Source organism: Squalius cephalus (genome assembly GCF_949319135.1).
Source record: "Squalius cephalus genome assembly, chromosome: 11".
Classification (NCBI taxonomy): domain Eukaryota; kingdom Metazoa; phylum Chordata; class Actinopteri; order Cypriniformes; family Leuciscidae; genus Squalius; species Squalius cephalus.
The window spans coordinates 30282812-30293262 of NC_137132.1; the positions used below are offsets into that span (position 1 = coordinate 30282812).

General features: G+C 35.9%; 1 protein-coding gene across 1 annotated transcript; it reads right to left on the reverse strand.

The window, feature by feature from the left end:
- Positions 1-4451: 4451 nt before the first annotated feature.
- LOC307167229 (transmembrane 4 L6 family member 1) lies at positions 4452-7646 on the reverse strand (the record flags this gene model as incomplete). The annotated part of the gene is made up of 5 exons (XM_079886218.1): positions 4452-4632; positions 5195-5387; positions 6409-6563; positions 6705-6773; positions 7440-7646. 5 exons carry the CDS (start codon positions 7644-7646, stop codon positions 4618-4620), a joined length of 639 nt encoding a protein of 212 aa, XP_079742344.1. The 3' UTR covers positions 4452-4617.
- Between the last annotated feature and the right edge of the window lie 2805 nt (positions 7647-10451).

Here is a 10451-nt window from a genome sequence, read left to right on the forward strand (position 1 = left end):
GAAAAGTGCAGCGCTGTGACAGAGGAGACGCCAGCAGAGAGAGACAATAAGAAGGAAAAGAAGAAGTAGAGAAAACAAATAAGACAGACTAAATTTATGAATTACATCCTGAGAATCCATAGCAGGGGTTTCCTCAACTCAATGCTATTTTAAGCCGGCACTTTCCGGAAAAGTGCAATGCAAATTCTATTCAAAGTGTAGGCCTAATACCGTTTTTTTTTTTTTTTTTTGCAGTCGATTAGACATAATATTATATTTACATTTATGTTGTCTTTTAAAGCTGTAATCACACCATAAAGTACTGCAATACACAGTTTTAGAAAAGTAGCCTAAGAATGATATTAGTATTTTTCCATTGTTTGCAAATTTGTTGTTGCCTATTTCAGGTGTTGCTATTTGTAAATAATAATAATAATAATAATACTGAATTATTAATTTAATTTTCACACCATGTCACCATACCAATAAAATGATCAATATCTAGGAGAGCAATTATAGTCATGATGTTGCACACACAGAAGAGACTTTTTGTGAAATCTCTGTGAAATCAACAAACATAACAAGCAATTAGATTGAATTTCACAGTGTTGCAATGACTGTGGTGTGACTTCATATGAAAGTGAAACTGTTTTTCAGTAAACTCACATTACACAATCCCCTGATATGCATGATGTCAAAGAAAATAAGAACAATGTAGACTGTAGACCAAATAAAGGCTGACATTAGAATTACATTAATAAAATAAAGCTCTATACAACTGTGAACTTTGTTGCATATTCAAATATTTAAAGTCCCCCTGTAGTCCATAATTTTATCCCTTAAAACTCATCTTTGATCACCAAAATTACATATTTAAAGGTTCTTTCCTTGAAAAAAAAAAATCCTTCATGCCTTAAAATAGCTTGAATGTAACTCTACACCCTTGCCTCATTTAGTATACACAGATTCTATGAATATGCAAATGCACCCCACCTCCACTCATTCAGCTCAGAGATCCACTCGTTGGCGATCACACGCTGATCTGATTGGTTACAAGGTAGTTTGTGACGTCAGAAAGACCAGCGATTTCAAACCGTGTTTTTCAGACTGTCTTTGGTTCACTGCAGTTTTAAGGAGAAAATACTTATGATTTTGCACATGGTTTGTCTTAAACTTTGATCAGTTTCCAGATCACGGGCTGGAGGACGGAGGAACGAGGAAGCATCAATTTGAGTATTGAGAAGCACCCCGATGTACGTACGCTCAACGGCTAGAGAATACCCATAATGCACTGCAAGAGTCACGCGTCAAATGAATTTGTCCCTCCAGAAGATGGCGCCCGCAGCTGAATCATTCATCCAGCTACAGGTGAAACTCGAAAAATTTGAATATCGTGCAAAAGTTATAGCTTATGAAAATCCCAAATTCAAAATCTCAGAAAATTAGAATTTTGGGTTTTTGTGTTAGTAAAGTTATGTGTGTTTATGTTTAAGTTAGTTCGGGTGTTCTTGGTTCATTTACGGCTTTGTTATGTAAAAATGTGGTTCTCACCATCATGGAAAGAGATGTGTAAGATGGGGTTTTGCCTGTGCAGTTCTTATGCTGTGTTCTGAATAAAATAAGATGACAGCACTGCCTCCTGCTGGATTGTTTTACTGATGCTCCATTCATAGAGACACTCATAGTCGTGCGTTGTATGAGACGCCAGTGCTCTTAGCTCGCGCTAGCAATTAGCAAATAATATAGAGTAGCTTAGCTCCAGTCAGCTCCCACGTTTAATAACTGGCAGTTATTACAATATATTAGTTTCACCTTTTAATTTGAAATACTGAAATACACTGACTTTTGCACGATATTCTAATTTTTCGAGTGTCACCTGTGTTTTCCAAACCGCTGGTCCAATGTGGCTACAGCATAATATCATACAGGTATAAATTCCTTTGTAAATGATTATTAAATTGTTTAATTAAGGTTTATACATAGTTTCCATGACAAGAGTTCAAGATACAGTCATGGTCAAAATTGATGGCACCCCTGATAAATATGATAAAAAATGGCTGTAAAAAATAAATCTGCATTGTTTATCCTTTTGATCTTTCCTTCAAAAAATTCGCAAAATTCTAACCTTTCATTGAAGTAAAAGAATTGAAATTGGGGGGTAAATCACATTATGAAATAAATGTTTTTCTCCAAAACACGTCGGCCATAATTGTTGGCACCCCTAGAATTTTTTATGAGAAAAATATCTCTGAAGTATATTCCCATTAATATTTACATTTTTAAGCACACCAGGGTGACTAGGAACATGAAATTTCCAGCCATGACTTCTTGTTTCACAGGAGTTTAAATATGAGGAAACACAAAGGCCAAATTCCCTGAATCATCCATCACAATGAGTAAAACCACAGAATATAGTTCTGATGTGCAGCAAAAGATTGTTGAGCTTCACAAAATAGAAAGTGGCTGTAAGAAAATAGCTAAAGAATTGAAAATCCCCATTTTGACCATCAGGGCAATAATTAAGAAGTTATAATCAACTAAAGATTTTATGAATCTGCCAGGAAGAGGACGTGTGTCTATATTGTATTAATGCACGGTGAGGAGGAAAGTTTGAGTGGCCAAAGACTCTCCAAGGATCACAGATGGAGAATTGCAGCGATTACTTGAGTCTTGGGGTCAGAAAGCCTAAAAAAAATTATCAAACAACCCCTACATCTCCACATGTTGTTTGGGAGGGTTTCAAGAAAAATCCTCCTCGCTCCTCCAAAAACAAACTCCAGCAAATTCAGTGGTCAGACACGGCTGGATCTTCAAAAGGGACCGGATTCTATGGTCAGATGAAACAAAAATAAGGGCTTTTTGGCAGCAAACACACCAGATGTGTTTGGTGCAAACAGGGATGAAGAGTACCCCATGCCTACGGTTAAATATACTGCTGGATCTTATATGTTGTGGGCCTATTTATTTGCTGGAGGTCCTGGACTTCTTGTTCAGATACATGGTATTATGGATTCTAGCAAATACAAACAGATTAAAAAATCAAAACCTGACGGCCTCTGCTAGAAATCTTATAATGGGCCTTGGTTGGATCTTCCTTCAGGACAACAATCCAAAACAAACATCAAAATCAACACAAAAATGGGTAACTGAGCACAAAATGAAGCTTCTGCCATGACCGTCCCAGTTCCCTGACCTGATGAGTGGAGTGAACTGAAGAGAAGAAGCACCAACATGGATCTGGGAATCTGAAGGATCTGGAGAGATTCTGTATGGAGGAATGGTCTCTGATCTCTTGTCAGTTATTCTCCAAACTCATCAGGCATTATAGAAGAAAACTCAGAGCTGTTATCTTGGCAAAAGGAGGTTGCAAAAAGTATTTAATAACAGGGTGCCAACAATTATGGCCAGCGTGTTTTGGAGAAAAACATTTATTTCATAATGTGATTTACCCCCCAATTTCAATTCTTTTACTTCAATGAAAGGTTAGAATTTTGTGAATTTTTTGAATGAAAGATCAAAAGGATAAACAATGCAGATTTATTTTTTACAGCCATTTTTTATCATATTTACCAGGGGTGCCATCAATTTTGACCACCACTGTAAATACTACTGGAGCTGACAGTTTGCTAAGTTTCAAATGATTAACAGCAAGCACAAACTATGCAAAAGCGGCAGCCCTTCCGGTGAACTCAGTGTCTAAATTCACTCACTCATTTCACAATTTGTGGCCTATATAGCAAAAATGCCCAAGGGCCGAGCTTGAAGGTCCAGCCACACACACTAACTCTACACATAACCCTATCTCTAAACCTAATAAAGCCAAACTCCATCCAGAGGGGGAGCTGGACATCATTTGGCTCTGCAGTGAGAACCACTTCACTGTTTTGGGAGATCCACAGACATATTATTATGGATGTAAAGATGGACATGAACTATGTGGCCCTCTTGTGGCCACTAAAGCAGCTTTAAATATGCTGAGGTCATGACTCTGACGTGTCCAGTCCAACACTGTTGTGTCAGATGTCTTTTTCAGTTTTATGACAACACACAGTTTCACAGTATGAATTATGAACAGAATCTACCACGTTATAAATCAAAAGCATTTTCTGTGAAATGTGTTTTTTTTTTTCTTCAACAGTGTGCTACTTGCATTTTTATTCAAATACATTTAATAAATTATGAATTATTTTACACACAGAATCGCTCATACAATTAGATAAATTAGATTTTAATCTTGTAGAAATCAAACAATAAATAGAACATCTATTAACACCCAGCATTTCAGTGTTAACTATATAAACCCAGTATTTTATCACATACATATACATTAAATTACTCACATGCCTACAGTGTATACAGATTAAAGTGCGTTCTGAGAATATATCACATTATATTAGTCACATATATGCATTTTAAATAGCTTATTTATATTTGTCCAGCATTATGCTGAACCAGCTGAGCAACAGGCACATGGATGGTGTAAAAGATTAAGGGATGTGAAAACTGACTTTCCTAATCCACTTCTCATTTCTATGTTTCCTCTGTTTAAAATAAGCTAAGTAGTCATAGCTGACAGTTTAACCCTGAAAAAAATGTCATCCTCACATGCAGATGAAAATAATAGAACCTCTGGCTATTTCAAGCAGGAACAACCTAAAAAGAGAGAGAGAAAAAAAAAATGGTTCATGTTTTTTTAAATGTTGCAATGCAAATTTGCTATAAAAATGCAATTACCTTATCTTTAGAAAGTTAAAATATACTTTAAAAGTATATTTTTATACTATTGAAACTTCTATTGATTTGTAATTACACATTTGTAATGATGACGTATAATATATTAAAAATAAATTAACTTTAAAAGTAATATCAAATACAGTTTAAGTACTGATAGTCAACACATTATAATTCGTGTTCTTTAAAGCGCTAAAGATTATTAAAACAGTGATTTAAAATGTAAAACTTTTAATTCTACTTTGTTACAAAGTGCAATTAAAAGTGCCCTTTAGTGTGTCATGAATGTGAACTCTCTTTAATACACTTAAGTGGCCTTTTATTTCATTAATATTATATTATAGGTTTTTTTTTTTACCTTCCATGGTATTTTTACGGTAACATACTGTAAAAATGGAAAGCTGTGAATTAACAGTACATTGCTGGCAACCACAGCTGCCAGTAGATTACCGTTATTTTACAGCAACTTTGTAAACATTTGTACCTTATTCTTGCAGAAGCCCGGTCCAAACATGAACTCCAGTGCGGCGGTGAGGAGATGCAGAGCGCAGAAGATGAGCTCAAGGCCACTCGCTACCATGAGAACAGAGAAAAGAACAATATTCCAGATCACGACACCTCGAGGTTCCACACAGGCCGATGCCCACCGCTCCGTATCATACAGGTAATGCTTCTCTCTGCATTAACAGACACAGAGGATCACGCTCATCACTTATTTACATGAAATATCATTATGCTAAAGTGCACTGAATTTTCACAACGTAACAATGTTAACTGTTAGGCTAATTGAAAAACATGCATGGCGACATTTCTGCAAAATTATATTACGTTGCATCTTGCACATTTTGCGATCACTTTCCTGGAAGTGTCCTGGAACAACATTCCTGTCCAAAAATGTAGTCGTAACCCTACCCCTAAACCTAACTCTACCCAAAACGTATCCCTAAAATCAGAGGGGAATGATAGGTGAATAACACTGATGTAGAAGCACTTAACCCTGGTTGTAAGCCAAAACTTGACATAAACTGTAAACTTGTCGCTCAAATCTGATTGGTCGATTGGAATGTTGTTCCAGGATCATCCTCGTCTTTTACGGCACTCAAAGCGCTCCATCACAGTATTATATCAGGTGAGTTACCGAGCAAGTGTGCTGTGTCAGAAAAGCCATACATATGGAGCTGATTATGTGATGCAAATGTCAAAATGAATATGTTTACAAATTATGTACTAAGTGTTTTAAGGTCATACTGTGCTAAGAACCACGCAAGAAGTCTCAATTATATTCTATATAATTATAATTTTAGTGTTAATTAAAGGCGTTGCTGTTTTACTGCCTCTAGTTTTCATTTCATTACAGCTAGAAACTGCAGTGATTTGTATTTATTGGTACACATCTTCACTTTTCAGTAACCTACACTAGCACATAGATAGCGTCAAAGCTAACACAGGAACTAAAAGCTACAGTTTTGATATCAGGTGGGAAAATCAACTTAACACTGCTTTTTGTTATGTAACACTTTAACATTTAATGAGCTCTCAAAAGTCTGTCGGCCACGTCAGGTTTGTTTCACATCTGATTTGTTTCTCAGTAAAATAACTATACAAATGTTTACGATTTTGGCTACTGAATAAATAATAGCAAGTTAGAGCTTTCTGTAAACACGGTGAAAGAATATAACAATCCCAGGCCTTACTCACCCACTTTTGACTTGTCTTAATGGCCGTTCCCACTTTAGGCCTTCAGTGCCATTGTGTAAACAGAGGGGTCCCAGCGTCAGCCCTATCCCACTGACCACGAAACACAACCCCGCTGCCACAATAGCCAAACACGTGTACCCCAACTTACGCAAAACCTGGACACACGACAAGAAAACTCAGTATGGTATACAGGATAGTCCCTAAAAAATTCTCAAAGCATCATTATGATGATCATGGTTGAAAGGAAAATACAAAAAAAGAAAAAACCTAGCTAACGCATAATTCAGTTGTCTTACCTCAGCAGTAAAATAACAGCATCCTTTCTTTTCGTAGTGTGTTGTGAAGCCTCGAGCAGCCACAAGCACCTGACAAAACACACAACACTCATCAGAGCAATCTTGTTTGACGTCAAATACAATTGCGTCATGTGACAGTGAAACCCCTCTGATGATTCTGCATGATGATCTGAAACAGTTCGACACAAAAAAAACTAAACGTCTTTCAAATGAGGATGTTGAAACCAGAACAATAACAAAACCTTATTGAGGAACAACTGAAGTGGATCAAAACCTTTCATCAAAATGATTTTTTGATTCACTTCAAATGTTGACTACTGTATATTGTTGTGTATATTAAGTGCATATATTAACTTAAGTGCATTATTGATTAGTGCATTTGAATAATAATAATTATTATTATAAAGTAATATAATATACACATTGATTATTATTATAAAACAAAAATGGGTAACACTTTATTTTAGTGTCCTTATGTAACATGTAGCCTACTTACAATAGTAATTACAGTAAATTATGCATAATTACATGCAACTAACCCTCAACCAAACCCTAACCCTATAGTAAGTACATAGTTGCTTAATATAACTCAGCACTTATTACACTGTAACAATGACACCTTAAAATATAGTGTAACCCAAAAATGTCTTTATCATGTTATTATACAGTATCAGATCTCCTATACAACCAATAAAGGACTAGAAACGCTTGACGGCTAGTGTAATGCAAACCCACCAGAAGGCCAGATGCCCATATCCCAGAGCACCACATGGCCTCTCTGGTCACATGACTCTCTGTCAGGTACTGAGACTTCATGTCTGGAAACAGCAGAAGCACATTCGCCACCATGCAGACGACAGCTATAGGAACCAGAGCCGTTCCCACACACCTGGAGCAGTGACCGACACACATCTCAGCACAGGGATCCTGCACGAACAACATCAGGCAGCGTCGTCATACATGTTGTCTTTATGAACTATATGCATTAGATAACAAAACATTTTCAACTGGTGATTTTTAGTGGATGTAGAAAGACTCCTCAAGTTTACACAGGTGTTTAGCAGAGGTGAGGTTCATCACATGACCTAGCAATGTATTTATGTCGTATATATGTTTATGCTCAGGAATAATGCCTTGCAATAATGAAAAAGGCCTACCTGTCGAAAGACTGTAGAATATAGTTTCAGGATGACAGTGAGGCAGAAGAGTGCTCAGAAGAGTCTTCAGCCGTGATTGAGCACTCAAGTGTTAGGATGAGGAACTTCAACTGCTTAAATACAGATGAGTGTTTCCTACCCACGTTTCTGTGACACACACTGACACGGCCAGATGAGGATGTTGAAACCATGATTAAAACTGCTGTTTGTGTTTACAAATACAATAAGCTCTCATTTGTTAACACTAGTTAATGCATTAATTACTGTAACAAGAACTAACTATAAGCAATATGTTTTTTCAGCATTTATTAAGCTTCGTTCATTTTATTTATTAAAACTGTTCATATGTTAATGTTACAGTTCACAGAGCACTTACTAATGTTGAATTTTTTTGTGTGTTTTTTTAAGAGAAGGGGAGGAAAGGAAGAGGAAAAAAAGATTGCACATATTGATTGATATTGATTGACGGTTGTATGTTGCGAATAATGTGTGTGATTTGTTTTATGTACTGTTGTATACATGCTGCTCTTAACTAATTGCCCCTTGTGGGATCAATAGTTGATTGAATTGAATTGAAAAATACAACTTTGTAAATGTAGAACTTAACATTAACTGAGATTAATAAATGCTGTAGAAGTGGTTCATTGTTAGTTTATGGTAACTAATAATATTAACAAATGAAACCTTATCCAATGACGGGCAAAAACTGATTTGTTTATAGAAAAAAAAATCAGATATGACAGTGAACACTGCAGAAGTGAAATAAAGCAGACAAAACAACAAATCATTGGTTGCAGAAACTCCTTATAGTCTTAAAAGTTAGTCATCTATATTTTTTCTTTAAGACTGGTTCTAACTTCAGTGTTAATATCATTATAAATTATGAATACAAAACCTAATGGCTATCAGATACAATCTTTCAGATACAAAAAGCTAAAAGAGAGAGATTAAAATAGAGGAAGACACGTTACAGTGGATTACAAATGAATAATAAGTACTGTAATATTATTGTGTAATGTTGAGTAGCCAACCACAAAATGCAACTTCAACAGAGTACACTTAAAGTGTAGCCTACTGTACTTTTTTTCCACAAGCGATGGCTTCTGAAGCAAAATTAGTTTATACTGTGCTAATCTGATGCTTTTGTGTCCTTTTTGAAGTTTGGAAGCTGCAGTCTCCATTCATTTTAATCGCATAGAACAGTCGTCTAAAATTTCACCTTTAGTTTTCCACCGAAGAAAGAAAGTCGGTTTAGAATGACACGAGGGTGAGTAAAAAGTGTCAAAAAGTGTTTTTGGGGCAACTTTTCCTTGGACCTTCTGGTGCTCTTCGTTCATTTTTTGACCGAAAAATGTTATGTTTTGTTTTTTAATTTCATCTAGTGGAAACCTTTGGTACTGCAACCAAACAAATTCTTACTGAAAGCTCATTTTTTGAGAAATCAAGCTCAAATTTGGAACACAACTTGTTTCGATTTTTGGCTTTGATTTCCTTGCAGTTTTAGAGCATAATATGTATTTTGAGCATTTTTCATAACAATAAAATTAAAATTCTTTAACTTTTTTAAGTTTAAGTTCACTTCAGCAATAATCTGCCAAGTGTCTGCTTTAAAAACCGGCGAAACTTAAAGGTATAGTGGAGGATCTTTCCGAATTTTAGATAAGACCCGCCCTCTCCACTTTTTTAATAAGTTTGATTGATTCACCAGAATGATTGACAATTAGGAGGACCAATAGTATAGGTGATCCACCCGGAAGTAAAAAATCCTCCACTATACCTTCAAGTCTGTGCTCCAAAACATTCAAGAAAGTTTAAGCTGGAAATGTCATTTTCAGGTCCATGCTCAAAAAGTGATTAACAGGTAAGAAATGGATCATAACTATTACATAAATATAATTGAGTATCATAAAATGCCCTATTCACTGTAATGCACGCCGAATGTTCTTGCTTGGGTTTGAATGCGTAGTTCGTCACATGTGCCCAATAATTTTCGCACGATTGCATCACAATCTTTTATGCTGCTTTTCGAAGGTCAGGACCCATAGTATTATGCTTATTTTGTGCTCTTTCTTTGATCTGATATCTTTGTTCCTCAGTGGTTGTGTGTGCAACGACTGGAAGCAAACTGTATGACCAGCCTATGATGCAGTTCTGTTGAATGTCACAGTCAGCGAGCTCACAAGACAGTTCATGAATCAGGGGATTTTTGTGCCTGTCAAACCAGCAACTGCAGAATTATTAGAATGTTTAATCGTTTTATTTGAAAACGCTACTATAAGGGAACATGTTCCCCTTTCAATAGCTAGCCTACTCATAAAAATATGCAGTTGTTAAATGCCTAATTCTGCATGATTCGAAGTCGGCATGTGATCAAAACAAACCTGACTTACTTATTCTTATTGTGAATAATTATCATTCAAGTTATCATTCAAGTCATTTTTAAAAGAAGTCTCTTATGTTCACCAAGGCTGTAGGCCTACTTTTTTTGTTCAATTCCATTTGCTGACTTCACCTTTACCAAGCAATTATCACTGCACACTTTAAATAGAATCCGTTCAAATCATCATAGAGTTGATTGGCTAATTTAGGA